General features: G+C 33.6%; 1 protein-coding gene across 1 annotated transcript in view; it reads left to right on the top strand.

Annotated features, from left to right (window-relative positions):
• Positions 1-23,967, top strand: part of Galphao (G protein alpha o subunit) — a 129,717-nt gene that overhangs the window by 98,009 nt on the left and 7,741 nt on the right. Inside the window, exons 5-7 of the mRNA XM_065351639.1 lie at positions 7,134-7,262; positions 16,780-16,909; positions 21,986-22,139. Coding sequence (XP_065207711.1) covers positions 7,134-7,262; positions 16,780-16,909; positions 21,986-22,139 — 413 coding nt within the window. The remainder of the gene's footprint in view (positions 1-7,133; positions 7,263-16,779; positions 16,910-21,985; positions 22,140-23,967) is intronic.

The raw sequence follows: 23,967 nt of genomic DNA, 5'->3' as shown, positions 1-23,967 counted from the left end.
TTCTTATTTGAACAAAAATCAACTTGAAGAACTGAAAAATGACCTCAAACAAAAATCCAAATTTGACAAGAGAGATCTTGTTCAAAAAATCAAGGATTATTCACAGCAGAAAAAAATCCAAAATTCTGAGGAATTTGAGGAGGAAGAAGAGGTAGATGAGGAAGAGGTCGACGATCCCACCGATCCAGAGTATGTACCTCGCCAAAATCGAAAACAACCGGAAAAAAGCCTGGAAAAAGTTCGTCAAGAAGTTAGTGCTGAAAAAAGGTCAACTCGAGACCTACCTCAGGAAGAAGAGGAATTCAGAAAGATAAAAAAGCGACTCAGAAAAAATCTCTCACCGGAAGAAGAACAGAAGGTACAGGAATGCCTGGAAAATTCAATTCCAGGGAAGCGCAACTACAAAAAAAGAAGAGCTGATGCGCAAGAGATTTTTGATAGGAAGCTACAACTACGATCCAATTCCCGAAAAAATGAACAAGAAAGTCCAAAAAATGCGGCTGATGGTGTCGAAAATGCCAGAAATAAAAAGAAGAGAAAGAAATCAGTCAGCTTTATTCAACTTGAATCCCTAAACAAGAGAGAAAGAGGTTATTTTGTGCGGTACTTCAATTGCTACGAGGAAGATAAATTAGAGGAAAGTACCAATGAAGATAACAGCTCGGATGAAGACAGGTAGATGATTTCAAGGTTGAATAAGTGGAGTACTTGCTATGTTTAATTGGTTTTAATATTACTTGACTAGTTTATAGATAAGATAATTTTAGTGTAACTAGACCTATTGTATTTAACGTAACGTAAAAGCTATGTACTTTACAAGCCATCGAGATAAGGAACTCACCTAGGAGGGAGGGTAGATGCTAACTGATAACAACTTGGTCCAGGTTGCACAAGTTTGAAGCAGTCTTCGTTGCAGTTTATTTTCACGATTCGAATATGCAGCATGGTGCGCGACTTATATTGGTGCAGATCTCATACTCGATTTTTCAAAAATCATTCTTGTTGTCATTCGGTGTGATTGCGGTTCCGAGTGCATTTCTTCGCGTGTCTGTGTCGGATATAGTTTCTTTTCCGGTGGACTTTCAGTGGTTCGACGAACATTCGAGAATATCTGGAATTATAGAGGAGAAAGTTAATAATTGCGCTGTATTCCAGCTTCCGGACGAAATTGAACACAGGTGTGATGACTGCTGCCTGCAGGTCGGTTGTGTGTCAGGATTGCGCCAGGTTGGTTGCCAAGCCAATGATAACGTACCTGATTCAAGCCTGCCACCATGTCTCCGATCTAAACCTCAGCGTGGAGGACGTGGTGCCACTCACAGTCGAAGGCGGGTCACTTTTCGAATCTAAATTAAAAATTCAAAACGTGAAATCTCTTGCAGCTACGCCGGAGAGAGTCAGTTCACCTCTTAGCAAAAACGCGGAGACTCCGCCTAGACCTGGAAATACCAAAATAAAGAGGCTGGACCTGATCCATATTTGCGATGAGATGGAGGTGGTGAGTTTACTCACGTTAGATGAAGAAGAACTCCAGGTAGATGACATCGACGTGAAGGTAGAAAATAAACAGGAAGATGAGCTTCTGATTCCAACCTCTCCGCAGCCTTCTACATCAGCGACGCCGGTATTGCAGTCTTCATCGCCGAAAGTGCCTCTGGTAGAGCCGACCATCAAGAGTGTGATACAGGTAGTGTCCAAAGAACCTGTTAACAAGAAAAAGAAGTCAGCTGCATCGAAAAGAAAAGAGACGAAGAAGACTCCTAAATCTCAGATAAAAAAATTACGCCCTAGGCCAGTGAGCAAGGCCTCCGAATTACTTGTTCGTAGAACAGTGAGAAAATCAGAAGAAATTTTCGAAGCTTTCTCATCTGAGGACACATTTGAGAAAATTTTTACATCTACTAGAAAGAAATCTTCCAGAAAGATAAAAATTACCAAACCCTTTTCCCCCTCGTGAATGGCTTGTAAATTTTTTTCATTTAATGAAATAAAAGTTACACTTGTTATTTGTTAATTTATTTTGTATATAGCTTAGAATTTTTGACTTACGTGTATGTGTGTTGAAATAATCAAGTTGAACAGGTACTGGGCAGAGGTCAACGATTTTCATCTTCGTCAGTGGCTGCTGTGTATTTTGGATGCCTGAAAAAATTCAAAAATGGTTAATTTTGGCTTCAAAATTGGTAGAATCTACATGGGAGCTGAGCTTGGTGTTGTTATTTTCCACTTGACGCGTAAAAAGTTCAAATGCGGTGAAAAAATCGTCGTAACATTTTCACAGTTCAGTCAGCACTTGTCAGTTTCGAGCTGGGAATTTTTCTACTTTCAAAAAAATGGAAATTTGGTTTCGAGAATGGATTTTCATCGATAGGTAGTCTCTTCTATCTGTTTGCAGTTCAAAATCATCGTCATGTTTTCGAAATTTGGATTTTGCCTTCGAAGGTTTTCACTTCAGTTATCAGTGAAAATGTTGGTTTTCAAAAATCACTCAAATTTTGGAAAAATCAACTCAAATTTGGAGGTAGTTTCAACTAAAGTAATACGCGAACGATTCCGATCCTTTACCGACGAGTTTATTTCAAGAAAGAGCGAGAATAAGAAGAAAAAACTCACTTTTTGAAATCTCCGGTGATAGCCAGATTGCTGCTTTGTTTACTTTCCGGCGATCAACTTGTCTTCGTTGGTAATAACTGGGTAGATGTTTTCTGGATCTGAAATATGAAAAAGAAGCATCAGTGAACGTCAAAGAAGAGATTGTTTCATCTCCGGTCACTAATTAATTGCGAAATTAATTAGATTTGAATACTTACATGTTCGGTTCCGGTGAGATGAAAGTAGCTGTCTTCGAACGTTCGGTACTCGGTCATTTCTTCGCCGATTTTGTTCGGATAACCTGCAACAGAGAAAAGAACAGTTTCCGATTAGCTTACACATCTTCCAGCACTAATTAGGAACGAGTACTAATTAAAAGAGTTACCTTTTTGTGAAGAAAAGTAGATGTCTTCTTCCTCTCGTGTTGACAAACAAGCGTTATCAGCGGCGGTGGATTTTTACGTGTTGCAAGTTTTTGGCTTTGTAACGTAAGCAGCGCTACTGGAACCCGGTACCGTAAATTACCGTATTTACGGTGTAATTTGATTTTTTATGTTTCGTTTGAATTTAGCACTTAGAAATTTTGTATTATTTGCCTTTTTCGAGATTTTTTGTAAATTTTGTGAATTGTTTATTGACTAATGTGTATTTTTTGATGTTTAAAAATATTTTTGTACACTTTAGTTTAATTTAAGAGTTCGAAAAAGGTAGAAGTCTTCTGGTACGTGGCCTCAGCCGGATTCAGTTTTCCTGGTACAAGCAGATGTCAACTGAGAAGCTGCGGGTTCATGGAAGCGGGGCAAGGGGCCCTCCCGTCCGTCGTCCGAGGGTCCGAATGGGCTTCAATGCACCAGCATCTCCTCTGTCCACGCTGTTCATGGAAGCGGGGCAATGTACCGGGAGGGGATGCGCCCGCAGCTTCCACCTAATGGGAAGTTGTGCTCCGGAGGAAGTGGTATCACTGCCAATGGAAAGTTCCGTGGAAAGTTCCATAAGGCAGAGACATCTATTGGACTTGGTCCAAGGACCACTTCCGACATTGCAACTTAGGCAGAGCCAACAGTTTAAGTATAGCCGTACTCGCGTATAGTTATTATTTATCTTGTGCTAGGGAAATCATTTTAGGCCTAGTGCCATGTACATTTATTGTCTCTTTTGTTTTAGTAATTAAATTGTACTTTACTCGTAAATACAATTTATTACAAGTGCGCACCTCCGGTGATTTATTTATTTATTTCGAGTCGCATCGCGATACAAGTTCTTTCTGATCTCGTCAGTCAGAGTTACGAATATAGGTCTCCTGTATTCACCTATGTGCATTTGGTCAAAGACTGCACTTTCTGAAAGTACTAGTCACCCCCGCATGTCACAATATTGGTTGAGAAAAGATCGCATTTCAGAACAGGCAGCTCGCTGAATACAAATGGAAATAAACTGAAAGTGGAATGAATAAAAAATTTCCGATTCGGACAGATTACAAAAAAGTTATTGAAATTACATATGAGAGGCGTTTCGCGATATGGGTCCTTGTGGTGATTCGATGTTTTTTTTTTTTATTGGCGATTCCGACTTACTTTTTCACGAGAAATCGAATGGTGCAATCAGATTTCGCCTATCTCATCAACTTCTCGTTTTAAAATTACTTGAACATCAATACTCAAAAATTCACATTTTCGGGAAATTGAAAAACAAAGTTTTTGTTTGTTTTTGATTTTTTTAAAAAAATAAAAAAAGGTCGATGGAGAAATTATTTTATTGTTGTTACCTATGTAAAATTTCATGGGGAATCCGAATTTCTCGGTATTTTTTTGCGGGGTAGTCTGTAACGTTGTGTAAATTCGACTGTTCACCACAAGGTCCCTTTTCTAAATCACGGATATCAGGCGATGTTGAACGAATTTCGTCAAAATTTCCCATCCAAACTATGCGCAAGACAACACTGCACCCGAAAATCAAAAAAAAATAAAATCGAAAAAATCGAAGCGATTCGATGTTTTCTCTCTCCTGAAAAAATCGAAATATCACCACAAGGGCCCTTATCGCAAAACGCCTCTCATATTATAAACAATTTTGAATTTCTGCAAATACAAAAAATTTGGTGATTTTTCGAAAACTCGTCGAATAAAAATTAATTCCCAATTTTTGCAAAATTGAGTAAAGTCAGTTGTTTTTTCCCCGCAAATTGGACGATAAATGGCGATAGGTATGGGATAAGGGATGTCTTTTAAACAGTCATTTATGATTCATTTCTGGCCACTTTTATATAAGGGGGCTACTTGAGAAAATTTTCTCATTTTTACTTCTTAATTCATTTCCACCTGAACCAAAACGTTTCAAATTTTCAACACAAATTTTCTCATGTTTTGGCCTTATCTTCTCAATTCTTCGGACCAATTCTTCAGTATTTTGCCCCGTTACTTATGGAATTTTAAAAAATTGAAAAAATCTCAAAATTCCCTCGCGATAGAGAAATTTGTAAAAAAAACGCGAGACAATGATACAAAAATTGGGAAAAATTTCAATTTTTTGCAAGTAGTTACCTCGAAAATGATTCCTCCTTGAAAAATCTAATGAGCTGATTGACGATTTTTGTAAAACTCTTTAGTTCTGCCTCTATAGAGCGCTTCAAAGTTTTGAGTATTTCATTTCCGAAATTAAAATTTAATTTTTGCGAAAATAATTGAAAAAAATAAAAATTTTGATTCTTCTCCTAAGAAGTTGAATACGAAAGAATCGTAAAGGTGAGTACTGCTAGCTTTCGTGATTTTCCCATAAATTATTTTTTTACAGTTGATTATTAATGTTCATTAATAAATGAAAAACATGAATTTTTCCAGAAAAATCATTGACTCACTATCAGTTAATTTATATGTTGTTGATAAGATAAAAAAATAACGTATAATATTATTAAAGTTTACGATAAAAGCTCAAATCGTTTAACATTAAAATCCGAGATTCCTGCAGCAAGAAGCACGGAATTTTGAAAATAAGTTGTCGCGTCTACGATGAAACTATACGATGAAAGTATAACACAACACATAAGAATTTCCGGCGGAAATAATCGAGCTAATTGACGGTAATCACTAACTCAGTTCCCTGTTCCCTTAACATAATTATCCATTGCATTTTAAACGGTGATTACTATTACCAGCACGAAACTTGACGTAGACCTGGCTTGACCTGTCTTACCTTATTAGCTTTTTGTTATACGTACCTACGTTAGGAAACTAAAGGAGTTTTCAGATTTGAAAGAATAAAAATACTTATTATAGGCAGCGTTGAAAGAAGTTTGGCTCCGAAAATTAAAACGCTATCATCTAAGTCAAATTCCAGTATATCCTGTAAAATGTAAACAAGTCAAAAAATAAAATAAAAAATCGATATAAAAATTCTTTATCCGCCGTGAAGCGACTGGAAGAAAAATGTCTTACATTGGTCGTAACAACAACAACGCTTCATCAAATTGTACACATACCTACTTAAAATCGTCGGACGTTTTACATAAATTTCAATCATTTCGTGTAATCATCGGGTTCTCTAAACAAAAATTAGATTAATAGGAAGTTGCTGGTGCGCTAGTTTAATTGATGGTCGAAATGAGAGCGGCAAGGGCCTTATTTCGTACTACGTAAGAGTTACTTTGTTTGAGAGAATAATTAAACCGTAGGATACCGAACTGTTCTCGGCTGCAGTATACTCGACGTTTTATTTATCGAATGCCAAGAAATACTTTTTTAGGGTAGGAAAAAAATACCAACGCCTTTGTTGATTCATTTGTTACTGCACAAAAATGTACGAGTACGTCTACGCGTATCGTACTTGCAGGAGTTAAAACTCGCGATGATTACTAATTGTAAATATTTTGTTGGTATTACTGGTATCTCATCTCATCGTACATCTCCTACTTGAAAATCCGCTGCGTTTGTTTGCAGAAAACCAGACGTGTTAGTTTTGTCGAATGCGGTGTTATTTTTTCGCCGGCTCGTTGATTACTTTTTTTTAAAAAAGAATAATATCGAGCGTATGCCGAGTAGAGTATCGTACGCGTATATTTAATTTGAGCGAATACGTATGCGAAGATGCTGTTTGGCATTGATTTGTGTAAAGCATTATGGAAAATGTAATTTCACAATGTTTAATTGACGATTTGAAAGGTTTCTTTCGACGGTACTAAATTTGTTGCTAGTTTTTAAACGACTATAAATAATTTTTTTTCCAAGACTACGAGAGCGTTAAAACGCTTTTGCCTTACGCTTCGTTCGTATGCATCTGTGTAAGTATAGATACGAGTGTAACAGGAGGAGAAAGCAGGAGAGAAAATTCAATTAGAAGATGCGTAAGTGGTTGTGAGTCGTCGTGGGTAGCTCTCTGTACCTATATTGAAACCCTACCCCTCTGATACCTTTGTATATATTTTTATGTATTATACACTCTCTGACTCTCACACTCACACACATACACACACATGTACCTAATTATATCGTAGTTATTATGTAATTTTTTAAATACCTAGTAGTTAAAATACCTATGTTAACCTTTAGTTTTTTAGATGACTTAGACCGATTAGGAGCTAAAGATTACCAACCAACAGAACAAGATATACTTAGAACAAGAGTGAAAACCACCGGCATAGTAGAAGTACATTTTTCATTTAAAAATTTAAATTTCAAGTGAGTAATTTTCGTTTGTATATAACTACTTACCTATATGTATGTACTTAGATTCTATTATTTATGTGTACATTTACTTGGTAGTATTGGGTGATTCGAGAGTAGCTTGTTTTTAGCTTTAGTTTTGGACTGGGTGTTGTTCTCAGCGAAATTATAGGTAGACACGTGTACCTAATCGATTCTTATCACAGGTGAAATTTTATTAGGTATTATTGGTAAAGAGTAGATAGAAGTGGAATTATTTGAGTATCTAACTCTAATTTCAAAAAATTGGGAAAAATTTCACTTCATAATTTTTAGCTGATTCGGAGTCTTTGAGACGATTTCAATTTTCTCGTAAATTATATTTTTGAAAACCCACCAAATTTTTCTCTAGTTGAGGCTAATTGATCTGTCGGATCCAAATAATTTACCACTTGAAAGAATTCACGATCAATTTGACAATTTTCAGCGTTCATTTTGAATATCGTTTTTGAAATGGATTCGGTGAAAAATAACACTCGAGTAGTTGGGCTGAGATTTTTTGAAAGAATCGATTTTTCGAGTTGGATTTTTAAAAAGTTAATGATGACCAAAATTGAATTTAAATTTGTCAAATCCATAAAATTTGATTTTTTTTTGGAACAATTTTGGCTTTATTTAGAGATATTATTGTCCATGTTGTATTAAAAAAAAAAAAAAAAAAAATGGCCAAAGTTCTGCAGTGATTATTGCACGAGTTTTAAAAAATATTTTCCTAAAAATGGACTTTTTGCAATTTTTTCGATTTATTTTCGCTTCAGTTTTCTTGGCGTATGTGAAAAGGGAAGAAAATGAAGCATGAACAGAAAAATATTTAGTCATTTATCGTCATTCCGAAGAAATTTTAAGGATAAATTTTCTAAAAACTTCACATGATAGTTGCATTGAGAAATTAGTTTATGATATTTGAAAAATAAAATAAAATTTGAGTGATCACTCACTTGGGAAATTGAGAATTTAGTTGAAATGATTATTTATGTGGATTTCCAAAGCCAAATTTTAAAAATGTAGATGGCATTCGCAGCAAAGCGTCAAATTTATGAAAATTCGCGAAGGGTAAAATTTTATCACATGAAAATTTCTCGTTCTTCTGCATCTCTTCACTTTTTTTATAGGACTCGTAAAGGAAAAATTTAATGCTTCAAAACAGCATTTTATTCCTCCTTTTTTTTTTTGACAATTTCGATTGTTCACAAGAAAAAATTGTTCATCGTGACAAAATTGAAATGAAACTGAGGTACAAAAAAGCGAAAACAGTTGACTTTTTTGGGTACAAAAAATGAGTAGGTTTTTTTGTTAGTATCTCATTAACATTCAAGGAAATGGACATTTCGGATTTTTTGCTCGGCACAATAGGGACCTGAAGCCTCAAAGCCCTCATTTTTCGAATTTTGAGTGCGGACAATTTTTTTTTTCAATTTGGTAAAGGACACTCTCCTGAGTATACTTAGATGCGTTCCAAAGCGATATAAAAGTAATTTTTGGCCAATTTCGGCCTTTGGCACAATAACGAAAATCTCAATAAAAATTTTTTTGAGCATTTTATAAAAATTTTGAGCTAAAAAATTGTATGAATCATTTCTCGAGTATTTTCAGTCTGCTGTATCATGCGACTTACACGAAAGGGTTGAAATTTCGTGTGGAATGCAAAGATTTCGGATAGATTTTTTTTTATTTATGAAAACTTCAGCTCAACACTTTTGAGCCCCAAGAGTCGCATTAATTTTTCAACATTTTTAATGAAATTTTTTCCGCACAAAAACAATGATGAGAAAATGTGGGGGTTGGCAATTCTGAAAAATATCATTTTCGAATTTTTTGGAAATTCTGTTGAAGAGTGAAAACTTTTTACCACATCAAAATTTCCTAACAGAAAAAATTTTCCATTTTGGAAATTTACTGGAATTTTATGAAAAAAGATGTATATTTAAATTTTTTCTGCCTTTATTCATTTTTTTGGAATCTGATTTTGAAAATAATTTTTCAAATTCTTACATAGAAAGAAGATGCTTATATTCATTTTCACCTTCGAATTTCCAAGTAAAATTTCCAAAGGTGTTGCTTTTTTGCTCGCTCTACATAAATATAGGTATCTATCTTACAATCAAAATGGGAATTTTTTTTTAAATTTTCAAACATTATACCTACTTTTTTAAATCCTCAAACATTTCCAAAAAATTTTAGTTTTTTTCGCCTTTCTATATTTTGAAATTTTAATATTGAAATTACTTTCTGTGATGATTTTCACAAATTTTATTCAATTCTCACCTTTGATTTTGATCATTTTTTAAATCATCAGTTTCCTTCTAAAATTTTGAAATTTTGACTGTTATACTGTGATAATTTGTTTTATTCAGAATATTGACATATTTCAGTATAGGTACTCCAAGTTGTGTAAAAAGTTTTCGGAATTGTCAACGCTACTCTAGAGTCACCCTGTAAATTACGTACATTACAGTAATATTGCGTAACGTATACGTAGATATACGAATAACTACCTGCGTCCTTTTTTCAACCCTTTTGCATTTACTTAGGTGTAGGTAATTGGTTTTTGTGAAAATGGTGATCGTATCTGTCCCCTCGAAGTCTGGTTCAACTTTTCGCAAACGAATAATTCATATTTCGAGCACACACACTTTTCCTAGTATTTTGATGTTTTAAAATATATGTAATATTCCTAGTAAATTTTGTATATGTAGGGCGGCACGAATGTCTGCGAAGAATTCGCGGTGCACACGAGGGAAGTGAATTTAAAATTATTGTAACTTGTGCGCGAGTAGTTGTTAAAAATATTTTTCGTATTTACATAAAATAAATCCAATAAAGTCGAGTTCTCTATACCGTACATCTACATACGTACGTGTATATATGAAATGAGATTGATAAAGGGGGTTGAGAGGGAGAGCGAGTTTTCGCCACCGTATAGGTTTCGACATGCTAGGTCGCGTGTGTGGCGCTTTTATGCCGAATTTTCCAATTCTCGGTAACATGTGCACCTTTGTATGGAGCAAAATTCGTAATTAAATCGTCAACGAAAAAATTTCCACTTGCGTTGTCGAAATTGACGCGATTTTTCGATGTTGAAAACGCGATAACCGAAGTCGAATCGCGATTCGAATCAGAGCTGTTTTTTTTTGTTGTTGTTGTTTTTTTAAGGGGATGTTTTTCACGTGAAATCAATTCGCTTTGTATGACGGAAATTTTTCGAAAATATTCTAAACCGATTATGGAAATCCAATTTATTTGTTTTAATGCGGGTTATAATGGTCTGGTATTTCTATACCGACGTATATTTATATTAATATTTAATATCCGCGTGTTATGGCGGTCGTTAACGTGCGGTAGAGATGTCGCCAATACACATAAATGTATTGCAATAGGTGCACATTACCTGCCTTTAAACTACCTATAGAGTAGGTAGAGGTATACTAGGGATACGTAACGTGAACTGTACGTAAACACTACGTAAATTGTTTCTCGGAAATTAACTCGTAAATTGTGCATAAATTCTGGGTAACGTGTATTTCAATTTACCGTAATTTTTATTATATTCTTCGTTTTAATCGAGGGAAAGTTTCGTGCTTTATGAGAAAATCGAAATCGCAAATCCATTTTAGAACCGAAAATAAAATGTACTTTCTTTGTTTTCGGCCACTATCGTTGTAGTTCGCGGCACTGTAATTAAAGTTTAATGAATGTTGAAATTTATCGAATTTTGGTAATTTATCAATTTTATTTTTTTCGGAAATTGACCGTTTATGCTCCGATGAGCGCAGTTTGAGCGTATTTCGTTGATTTAGTGCTGACACGATAAAGAAATTTTGCTTGCAGTTTTGTATTTTTTTGTTTATAGGCGAATAATTTGTCGAATAGGTTCGTTTTGTTTCTGCCCAATTTTATGGCTGAAACGGAGATTCATATTTTACGACGCGATGGGCGGATCGAAAGTTTTCTTCCAGAAATTATCTGGAATTCGGTGTAAATTCATTATTTTTTAAAGACATTACCTATTTATACCTGATTATTGGAAATTGGAAGTTTTAAAACGTAAAGTATTCGTCCCTTCAATTACTGGGGTCGATGACTCAATTTAATACTACCCAGTTCAAGTTGCTGTATTATGAGGTGAATTAGTAGGTATTTTGACGCCCGTTAGATACAGAACACTCAGTACCTATTGAAAAATTAATGTCAATATTTTCTCCTGCGCTTTATTGTGTCTGATCAATTTATTGACGAACAAATTTTGAAACTAATGTGGTCATTTTTTCTAAATTGAAATTTTCAACTTGAATTACCTGTTCAAGTTTTAATTTTTTTTCGAAGCAACTCAATTTTGATTTTATCAATAGGTACAGAGTGTGTAAAAAAAAAGGAATGATTTTTGATGACATTTAAAAAAAAAAAAACTGATAACACTTTTAAAAATTCTGGAAGATCTGAAAAATTGGTTTAGGAAATCAAAAACTGTCAAAGAAAAGCATTTTTTTAATATAATTGGGTTTAAACTGGGTAATTTTTCGTATATCATTTTGATGATTTTTTTTTCCTTGTGATACCTACTTACCTATTCTTTAATATTTCACTCAATTCGGTCGGGCACTTGTGAAAAGTGTCTATTTTTCAACTTTATTGTTCTCCAACACCTTCACAAAAAATTTTAACAACTTTAAAATTTTTTTTTTGATTTTTGAATTTTTGAACGGCGATTTTTAATAATAATTTTCAGTGTTTTTAAAAGGAAAAATTAAGGGTACTAATTCAGGGTGTCTAACGGTCATGAGAAAGTCATGAATTTTGGTTATAAGTAGTCATGAAAGTCATGGAAAGTCATGAAAAAATCATGAATTTTGCTAGAAACACTCTAGAAAATTTTTTTAAAAGCCCATAAAATGAAATTTTTAAAAGGAAAAATTTGGGGTACTAATTCAGGGTGTCTAACGGTCATGAAAAAGTCATGAATTTTGGTTATAAGTAGTCATGAAAGTCATGGAAAGTCATGAAAAAGTCATGAATTTAGCTAGAAACACTCTAGAAAATTTTTTTAAAAGCCCATAAAATGAAAAAAAATCAAAAATTTGTTCAAAAAATTAGAAAAATGAAAAAATCGAAATACTTACTAGCTTACAAATTTAATTTTCTCGCAGTTTCAAGTTATTCATTTTTTTTAGGTAAAGGAGGAAGAGGGTTTCATAGGTCACGAAAAAGTCGTGAAAAAGACGTCTTGATTTTTTGCCTGGGAGTTTTGTTAGATAACACTTGGAAACATTTTATAATCTGTAAGGAATTTTTCGGGAAAGTATTTCAATAAACTTCTAATGTGTTTTTCGTGTTTTTTTTTTCAAATTTTTGTTGTTTTCTACAATTTTTCAATCCATATTCAACCAATTTTTAATTATTTTTGGGATATTTTAAGTGATTTTTTAAGATTTTATCGTGATTTAAAAACCATCATTTTTCAAATTTTTTGAGTTAATTTGTCGTATAAAAATGAATAGAATTATGTACCTACTTTCGCTTAATTCGCTTCTAGAAAATAGCCGATGAATTTTCTAAATAGTAAAAGAACTTTTTAAATTGGCATTTTCCGATTTGAACGAAGCCAAGCTAGATCGAGAGAGCATGTCCTATAAATCCCTTGAATTTTTAAAAATTGAAAAAATTCAAGAAGAACTGTTTTAATTTTTTTTGAGCAATGTGGACCATTGTGAATAATTTTGCAATTCAACACCCTTACATTGACAATCAAACGTCTTGGGCCATTCTGGGGCCTCCAGCGATTTTTAAAATTCCTCCAAAAATTTCAAATTGCTCAGGAGGATAAAAAATCTATTTTTAGAACCGAACCTGTAATTTTGGTCGATGCTTCTTGGACATCCTTTCAACCGTTTTAAGCGATTATCACGAAATTCCAGGGGTGCCAGTGCAATCGTGACTTTTTGATCAATTTCTAAATTTCAGAAAAAGTGAAAAAATCAAATTAAAAAAAAAATATTTACGAGCGTTTTTTTTTTTTTGGCAAGATGTCGAATTGTGTGCCTACACGATCGTCCACTCGAAAACAACCGTGATTTAAAATTTCAGGAGAAATTTGAAAACTTCCCCTTGTTGTAAAGGAGGGAAAAATGCTTATGCAAATATCATTAGTCTGGAAAAATTATGTTTGAAAAATTAGGCTAATAATCCTGACGTGTTTTATTTTATCAACTAATGAACATTTTGATTCTTGTGTTGAGAGCCATGTACCTACTTGGCTGAAATTTTCAAAACCTTGAGTTTTGTTATCACTATAAATACATAGGTACTTGTCGAATAACTAGCAAACTTTCCGTTAAAGAGTCCAAAACCATAATTTCATGTTTTGAACGATTACAAAAGTGTAGTAGGATATGAGTAACGAAATGAGTACTTCCAAGGTAGAGTATTTACATATTTTTGTTCCATTCCTCCTCTCCATACCGAGGTAATACAAATGTAAAGCTATACCTATTTGTAGAGGTTTTTTCCGTTAGTTCTATTTTCTAGAAGTTGAAATTTTAAAGGGGAAAAATAGATTATAGAGTTTCATTGAAATTCATTTTTGAAAAATGAAAAAATCAAACGGATTTAAGCTTTTATGAATTTACTTTTGAGCTTTTTTTTAAACCTACCTCGTACATTTTAAGTCCTTCTGTAATTTTATTGTTGAATGAGTGAAATAAATTTTCAATACTTCTCGTACCTATATTCCTCTCTTGTATGTATATTGCTCAAGATATGAATAGGTAACGAGCACGAGCTCGACGTCATTAAAATCCTCGTGCCTATCTTTCATTACTGTGCTATATTAATATATGTACGAGTTGTTACCAATACATACTTGAAATCTCCTATCGTATCTCTTTTTCAAGTTGTTATAAATATTACCGCTCAAAATTAATCCGATAGAATTTCATTCGTTGTATCTAATTTTCCATAAATAAGTATCGAATCCAAATTAACTACACATAGGTACCTACCCGATTGGATAGTTTTTCCACTCGAGCGTTTAAAATCAAAAGAACCAAGAATTACTTTCGAAATACGAACTCGCACTCGCACAATGCATATTCGTTGTATGTATCTAATTTTCCAATAATAAGTATCTAATCCAAATTAACTACAGGTACCCGATTAAGTAGATAGTTTTTCCACTCGTGTATTTAAAATCAAAAGAACTAAGGATTATTATCGAAATACGAACTCGCACATTGCATATTTTTATCAGATACTTACCTAGGTGCCTTAAACCAATCCAAAAATACTAAGCGTGTAGTGGATTAAAAATTACCTGTAAGTTATCTAAAGAGTACGATTTCGATAGAGAACCTACTCCACTCCAAATTTATTACTTGAGAATAAGTACTCGACTGTACCTGCTGTCGTGGCGTCAATTTTCACCAAATCTACTTTGTTTGAACCATGTCTTGTGTAGTTCTTTCAACTTGGTAGGTATGTTGATTGGATACCTACCTTTATGCTGATCTACAATTTTCAATCTTTCAATGACGAGTACCTGTTCAAGTGTGAGTTAGAAGTGATTTCAAAAAAGAAAATTGTCATCAAAATTGCACGTATGAAAGTGCAGTCTCTTATTTCTAGAACAAAAAATTCATCCAAAAATCGGAAAAAATGATGAAAAAACGACAAATAAAAATTCTTGAAAATTACCAATCAGTAGTGTAGAATTGAAGAAAGAAAGCTCGAAAATTATACAAAAAAAAAGTTAATATGTGCAATGATACGAAATAAGAATAAGAATTTTGAGTCAAATTCTGAGATTTTTACTTCGTTGAAATCGTGAAAACGTGATTCCAACGTCTTTTCGAAGAGTTAAATCTCAGAATTTGACCCAAAATAGCTCAATTTTCAAAGTTACAGGAAAAATCACATGAAAAAATTTTGAGCACTTGCTAGTGTGTTTTAAATATAAATTCTTCAATTTATTTGAAAAAATATGCATAAACGCCTTTTTTAGGGGTGCCTAAAGTGGGAGGCTCTAAAAAAAAGGTACAAAATTACGAATATAGAGGGAGCTTAATTAAACTTTTTCATCTAGATAATCTAATATATACCTCAAAACGTTACGTTTGGCGTAAATCGCAGCTTTCTAGTTCTCCAGGGGTTCCCAAAATATCGAAATTACAAAAATGTGGAAAATCGTATTTTCGAGTATCAGCGCAAAATTTTATTGAGCTTAAAATTTGGTAGGATGGAGGTGATTCAGATACTAATAAACTGTAAAAAGCTTTTTAGTGGGGCTCAAAAGGGTAGGTCCATGATGGTGGTTCCAAATTTTTCCAAAAATCGCCCCCACCTCCATTTCTGCCCCCGAGGGGTCGAAAATAGAAAAATCTCCTCGCATAACGTTTATCGGGTTTGAACAGAAATTTTACGCTAAAAAAGTTTTTGAAAATAATTCTCAGTGATTCCTAAAATTATTTTTTTATTCACAACTTTGGGAACCCCTGGAGCACAAAAAATGGTCATTTTGGGTTAACTAACTATGGATTCGTAATTTGGGACATTTATTACAACATTTTAAGAGTGGTTGAGTCGATAACTACAGCTGGTGCCAAAAAATGCCCTTAACGCAACTCAGTCGTCAGAAATTAATTCTTTCATTTCAAATTTCAAATCACCTGCATTGCTGTATGTACAAGTATGAAAAACTTTACAGTTTCCATACCTATTTATTCGACCAAGCCTCAATTTTCTTTTCAAACATCATACGATAGACATCCGTTTGAGCCTATATGCCTATAGATACACTTGAGTTGGGCAATAGTTAGATCTTTATGCCTCTTGGCTTTCCCCTTTCGTGACACTTACCTATAGCTCACAACAATCTAATACGTAGGTACGTACATATAAACTATAAAGGAATAACCTTTCAGTACCCTGTACAGTGTACATTTATATGCGTTTATGGTATAAAAGAAAAAATTGTGTTGTTTGATGTTTGTACATTGTATGCCCAGAACACATATATATATGTACTTTATTCGAATGGCAGTCGTAGGTATAATAGGGGACTATTGATTTTAAATTTTCGTATGTCATTGGCTTTGTTGCTGATGGCGAACCGAAAGCTATTTCTATCGACTTTTTTTCTTTCTTTTTTCAAAATGACGGTGCCGGTCGTTTTATTTTTAGTTTATTTACCAAATTTGGTAGGTAATTAAAAGCGTAGGTACCTACGTATATTTATTCGATTGCGAAAAGTTTATTTGTAAAATGAGCAAGAGAGTCCCAAAGTATTTCTTCATACCTATAGCCGAACGAAGAAGAAATTAGGTTTCTTAAAGACGAGAACGACGATGAGGTTCATTTTTCGAATTTAAAACGTACCTATTTTATTTATAGACTAAGGTATGGCGGCGAGGTGACACATCGCACCTTATAAATATGTAAATTTGTCGATAATATTATATAGGTAGCATTTGTAACGATTTTTTTCGTTTTTTTATGTTTACAGATTGTTCGACGTGGGCGGACAAAGGTCAGAAAGAAAAAAATGGATACATTGTTTCGAAGATGTAACCGCTATTATTTTCTGCGTCGCTATGTCAGAATACGATCAAGTTTTACACGAGGACGAAACCACGGTATATAAATTTACCTATTCTTTTGTCTCTCCCCCACCCCCCTCCTGGTCACCTTACCACCTTAACCTAGCTTCCTTTTCGGTTTGTGTATAAATAAAACGGCGAGTTTTAAAATTGAACGACGACGACGTATTTCGAATTTCATTTGTAGTGTCGCGTATACATAGATAAGTTATCGTATTAGAATTTTCTTTTCGAGAGTTCCTCCTCCTTTGGTTGTATATGTAGAACAAGAGAGCTTATTATCTGTGCAAAGGAAAGAGTAGGTAGGTATAGCTATAGGTACGCGGTCGATAATTAAATTGTTCGCTGTTCAGATTGAAAAAGATAACTCCCTGTGTGGGGTTTTAATATGAAATGTCACTCGAACGGATAAAACAATAGCCCGTCTGTCTTGTGATCTCAAGGGTTAAACTTGTTGTGTTGCTCTTTCTCGAACACCGAGAAGAAGAAGAAGAAAAAATTAAATTTAAACGTAGGTATTGAACTTCAAAGGTCTAATTTTACGCAGTTTGGCTTCCGATGTGCGGCTCTTTTCGAAAAGATTCTAATAAAAGAATAACAGAAGTATATAAGGCGATCTTTTAGGAGTATAAGCTTTTAATTAATTTTTCACAAAAACTCTGCTCTGGTATCTTTTCTGCGGTGTTTTAGATTCAAGTTGTGCTTAGAAATTAACCCGAAAAAATATCTTATCTGATGAATTTTTTTTGGTTTATGATTTTGTTTGCCGAGAAAATATAGCTTCGCTCGTGATCCTGTGTAAAAGGCAATTTCATTCTTGCTCTCAGGGTAAAAATCTGAGGAGCCAAATTCGTAGGTACTTTTTCCGTATGTTTTCGAAATTAAAATTCGAAATAGACATTTTTTTTGGATACTTTTTTCTATTTGTATTTATGTACACAAGATATACCTTCCCCGACCCCCTCCGCCTTCTTCTCTTCTACCAAAAGTGGTACCAAGGCTTTTTTTAACGTCAATGTTCTTTTCAAAAAAACGAAGGAATTTTTAACAACAAAAAATCATACTATCTGTAGCAAGGTTTGTATTTCACTGCAATTCAAAAATAGAAAATTTTTGTACTTTTTGGTCTATTTTTTTGAATTTTAGAAAAATTAACTTTTTTATAAAACGATCTAATTCTTTCTCATCTTTTTTATTTTGTTCTGGATTCCTCATGCTCAGTGATATGAAAAATTTCTTAAAAGTGGTACTTTCATAGAGAAGATTAGCGTTTTTCAATCAATTTTAATGAATTTCTGAGATCTGTTCGGTTGATTTATTATATTTTTTATACTTTTGAAAGTTCCAACAACCGTACTTACTAATTCTGGAAATTTTACTCTTGAAAAGCAAAAGCTACTAAAATTTATGATTTAAAAAAAAAGATTTTAAAGCTGATATTTTTGCCTTGAAAATTTTCAAATTCATAATTATACAGTAATAATTTTCCAAAAAAATTTATTTTGAAAAAAAATCAAAGCGACCCTTGCAAGGCGAGGCCAAAAGCATTCAAAAATTTATAATTCAAGAAATACCTATTTTCTCTCTATTATTTTTATCAAGTTTAGGAAATGGATGAGAGAAAATTCGCGATTTTACTTACGGATTTCACGACTTTTTTGCAATTTTAGTAGCCAAGTTTTGAATTTGCAAAAGTTAAAAAAAATTAGCGAACTCAAAAGTTGGAGATGCTCAAGTTGTGAAATCCTTCCAAAATGGTGAATTTTTCCTGAATTTCTTCAGCTTCTTTTTTTTTGCTTCATCTAATTTTACAAAAAATTCTGTTTCTGTAAAGAAAAGTAACGCAGCCAAGGCGAAGCAAAGGCAAAAAAGCTTTCAAAAATTTATATTTACTTACCATTTTTTAAAAAGATTACATATTTTTGAAGAGAAGCTCTGTTTTTAAATTTGAACGGAGGAAATAAAATATAATAACTGAAAATATCTACAGTTTTGGTAATGAAGTCAATTTTTCAAAGGAATTTTCATACTTTATTACCTGTGGGCCTGTTGTATGAGAATCATAGTTTACCTTGGTTCGCCCCACGTTGGGCGCCAATGGTCTCAGTCTGGTTTGAAACAATGTATTCAAGTATAAGCCCTCAATACAACTGTCTGAGTACATAGGTTCTTACTTATGTTCTAACTTACTCTACCAATTCTATCCTAAACTCCCACGTACACTCACGTCATACTGTCCTACTTACTCATGCTCACACTCCTCAGCTATTCCTTGAATTCTGACTCATCTAGCTAACTCACTCTCGGCTCTGTAAACTCCGATTCTCATACAACAGGGCCTTATCAGAAAAATTTTGAAACAAAACGTGTAGATCACACACAGTATTTGCATTTTCATTAAAAAAAAATTTTTTTTACTTAATATAATAGAAAACAACCTTCCTTCGATTAAATACCTAACAAAAATTGGGTTAAAGAAAGGGTGCCATTTATCGGAACGACAGATTAAATGATTTGAACGACAAAAAAAAGTGTTTTGCACGACAGATGCTAACGTCCCAAAACCACTTTTTTAACGACGAAAACAGTTTTGAAGCATTGCACGACAACAACAATTCAAGTGCACGCCAAAAAAATCAAGTGAACGCCAGCGTATGCCCGACAAATTGAATGAAATGCATCGACGACTTTAGGTAATGAACGACGACGTAATGATAAAAGCGACGAATTTATTCACAAAATTAAAATTCCAAAAACATTCGAGCTGAAGCCTCCAGTGGATTTACCAAAAAAAATTCCCAAAGCTGATAAAAAGGTAAAAATGAAATTCTGCACTTACAAAGGCACACATATCTTTAAATTCTTTTTGAGCCAGTTCAAATCCAAAATTTTCTCCAACGATCATTTCTTTTTAGAATTGGAAAATTAAAAAACAAGATGAGAGGCACTAGGAGTCCTTAAAATAGCTTTTATTCACACTTGAGAATTTTTTGTAATTTTTTTTTTTGCTTCCACCCCCTTTATACTTGTTACTGTTTTTTTTTTTGAAAAAAAACTCCGAAAAGTGTATCTATTTTTTGATAAAATTGAACATATTTAGGGGGGGGGGCAGCGCAAAAACTCGTGCACTTTTTTCGAATTCTTAAATCGTAGCTTTCGATTTTATTTTCATCACAAAAAGTTAATCCTTAAGAATTTTAATAGTTTGGTGTGAAAAAATTTAATTCGAAAGAAAAAGGATGCTATAATGCGCACCTTTGCTTGTTATACCTGGAAAAAATTGACCATTATCAACATATTTTTTTAATAGAAAATGCAAGTGAGTGGGTTGAGAATATTTTTTTAAAAAAGAGCATCGAGTCTTTATAGAAAAACGAGAGCCGAATCAACTATCATCGCAGTTGGATTTTTAAAAATTCCGTAGGTAGAATAAGCGAATCAAATCATCGTGATCATTTTAAGAATCGTGGCGGACCCTCTTGAAATAAAGAACCAAAAAAATATAACCCCGGCTAATTTTTTTTTCGTATTTCAGCGTCTGGAAAATAGAGATCAATCATAAAACGACTTTTTACGGAATTAGCGAGCGGATTATAATAAACTGGAACCCTACTAATTTCACGAATACTTTGTATGATAATTTTTTCGTTCGTGGAATAAACTACCCTCTACCTATTCGTTCGAAACGCCTACACCTAGAAATTAAACCGTATTAAAATTTTTTCCGAAATGGAAAAATTATTCTCGAAAAAAAAAATTGTTGCTTTAACCTTTTATTTTAACGATTTGAGCGGCGAAAAAAATCTGTTAAATTCACCTTAGTGGTAACCTTGCACGTGATTTGAATATAGAAAACGATTATTCAGCAAACGCGCCTCGATAGCTTTTACTTTTAAAGACGATACATGAAAGTTCGATATTGAAACGAACGAACGAACGAACGCCGCCGCGCCGCTGTGAGAAAGATGTGCCGATGAGGCAACAAATGCTCTCTAAAAAGCTCCGCTCTTCTAGCGACCTTTTTTCAGCAGACGCCACCCACGATAAATTAAGAAAACGAAATATAAAATGCTAAATAACCTTCAAAATTGATACGACTTAAGTCGCATTATAGTATGACTTTGACCTCTCTTCTGGATAACGTAGATATATCTTACCCGACCAATATACCGCGTAATGTTTCCTTTTTTCCATATAATACCTACACTTACCATCAGCAGCAGCTCATCTCGCTGTTTTCATTTCGCGTCTTTTAATCGTTATACTCTGTACTCGCTATACTAGAATAGTGTTTTGGGAAAAATCGAAATGAAAAAAAATGTACGCTCGTGTGGTTTAATTAAATACATTTTTTTTTTTTGTTTTACCACCGAAAAAACAAGCCGAGATTACATATCGTCGTGTCTTGCGGTTACGCAGTATCCCATCCGTACCGCAAAAGATATCGATCGTGGTGTAAGCAGGTTTCCATTACTGAGGCGAATTTTTATTTGGGTAAATTTTTCACATAGCTAGGTGCTGGAGAGAAAGAATTTTAAAAACTCGCCCGGTTCTATTATAAGAAAAATTTTTACCATCGAAAGTCTATATTTTGAAAATAAATGTCTTTCGAATGGCAAATGTTACGTATAATACACAAGCAATGACAATGTGTTATCGATTACCCGTAAATGTAGGAGTGTGCGCTTTACGAATCCTTCGTTTCTATAGTAACTACCGATTAAGATCTCAACCATATTCATAACTTGTCGGAGGGGGAATTCCGAAGATGTAAAACTTTTTACGTATGACCCAGGGGGTAAATTTATACATAAACTTTTTTTTCTGAGGTAAGGCTAAATGTTATTAATTTATATAATCATTTCTCCGGGGGATTTTGAAAGTCGTAAAAATAATATTAAAATTACAGTACCTACCGCGTCGCGCCGCCGTCGCCTCGTTCCACAGAATAGGTAACTGAAAAGCGTCGCTGCGAATAGGTGGAGAACATGTAGAACGATCGGGATTACCTTATTGACCCTATTTTATTTTTTTCATTTGTTCGTAGATTAGATTATATGTAGAAGATATCGATAATTATTAATATTTCTCGTTGCGAAAATTTTGTTACAGAATCGAATGCAAGAAAGTTTAAAACTTTTTGATTCTATATGTAATAACAAGTGGTTCACCGATACGTCCATCATATTGTTCTTAAACAAGAAGGATTTGTTTGAAGAAAAAATCAAAAAATCTCCTCTTACCATTTGTTTTCCAGAATACACAGGTGAGTTGTGTATTACAATAATACGGAATCAGCGATGAATAGCTGAGTTCTTTTTCGAAAGACGTTTTTCCTTTTATTTTAAGCGAAAGAATGCAACACGTGTTTAATTTTCTTTAATGTTATTTAAAATAGCATTTTAATGGTTAGGTTTTTTCTTGTTGTGTCGTATAATAATGTTGAATATGTCGAGATTCCAAGACTGATGAAGAATAGAAAAGAAATTGTTACTATTTTTGTATGTACATATAGTCTAAACTGTAGGATGGGCGCATTAACTGGGGTTTTTTCGAAAAAAAAACTTCCTTATTTTGTTATCGAGCTTCGAAAAATATTTTATTATTTTTTGGCCGAAATTTCATTTACCTACCTATAGAAGGAATTAATTTTATTTACCTACCAATTGGGCAGGTAATTTTTTAAAACGGATCTTTTGGAAAGATAGGTATAACGAAGATTGTAATTTGAGATGGTTGTAAATTTTAAGTAGGTTGTATAGATGTATACTTATCTAACATTAATGAAATTATTTTAAAGAATCGGGAATCAAGTATGTTTCGTTAGTGTATATGCTGCTAAATAATGTAGGGTATAAAGAGTACGAAAATACTGAGAACACTTTTGCATAGGTACCTACTTGACTAATGAACGAACTATTTTTTATTTTGTTAAATTCAAATGCTCTGAGTGTTATCCTTATCAACATATTCATCATAACTCGTACCTAAGTCATAGAATGTATATTTTGTTTATTTGTCAATAGGTCAAAGGACTCGTTCGCTTTTTTTACTCACATCGTCGCAAATAGCAATAGTGACAATATTTATACCCATTTATAGCCGAAAAATTGATTTCCCCACAATTTTCAACTTCATTGCTCCTTCTGATTTCATGACGATATTCTACAAAATACCTTATACGTATTATATAACTGGTAAACAAAGATTGTACGTATTCTATCAGCAAGAAGTATAGATTCGAAAAATTGTGATAATTTTGTTATTATCGTCACTACGACAGCTCCATAGAAGCAGTCTGCTGTTTATTCTGTAATCTGTATCAATATTCCTCCCATCCCGAAGTCCTGAGGGACAAGTGTATATATCATAACGTAAGATGAGAAGACAGGTAGGGTACCTACACCTACTATAGCTCGTAGAGCTCGTTGATGACTAACATGCGGCATTGTACATCAAAACTGTTGTATGTAATGTTACGAATAAGGTTGATGTTCATTAGGTCTGTCTGTGGAAAAGGACCATATTAAGAAGAATTAGGTTAATGGCGTTTTTTTGTACAGCTAGACCTAGCTAGTAGCTTAGCTACATACGTTACAAATGTTTGTTACTCTCACTCGGTAATGGAATAACTATTCTTCAGTTACGAAATATCCATTTCTTGTAGGTATAATTCTAACGTCCTAAGATGATCATATGGGTGGTAGGTAGCTAGGCACCTTCCTACCTACCTACGTGTTTATTTGAAATAATCACTTTTTCCATCTTGAGCATGTGAAATGATTCGTTCACACGATGCAGCTCTGCTAGAAAATGGTGTTGATGTTTCTACTCGTATATTGAGGAAGTGGGATCGATTAGTGATAATACAGAAGCAAACTGGACCACTGATATAGTCAAATTTGGAAGATTTTCAGTTTCGGAAGATTCTGCGTAATCTTTCTTTACATACCTACGATTTAGATATTTTATATCCGAGAAATGAAAAATAGGAAACAATAATTGCATGGAGTACCTATTGTGGCCATTTTTGATGATCTTATTAATGGCGAAAAAGTGAAAAATATACATCTAAAATCTATTAAAATGTAATT

Source organism: Planococcus citri, chromosome 2 (assembly GCF_950023065.1).
Source record: "Planococcus citri chromosome 2, ihPlaCitr1.1, whole genome shotgun sequence".
NCBI classification, from domain to species: Eukaryota; Metazoa; Arthropoda; class Insecta; order Hemiptera; family Pseudococcidae; genus Planococcus; species Planococcus citri.
The sequence above is the reverse complement of the archived record's forward strand: the minus strand, read 5'-3'. Positions and strand labels throughout refer to the sequence as shown.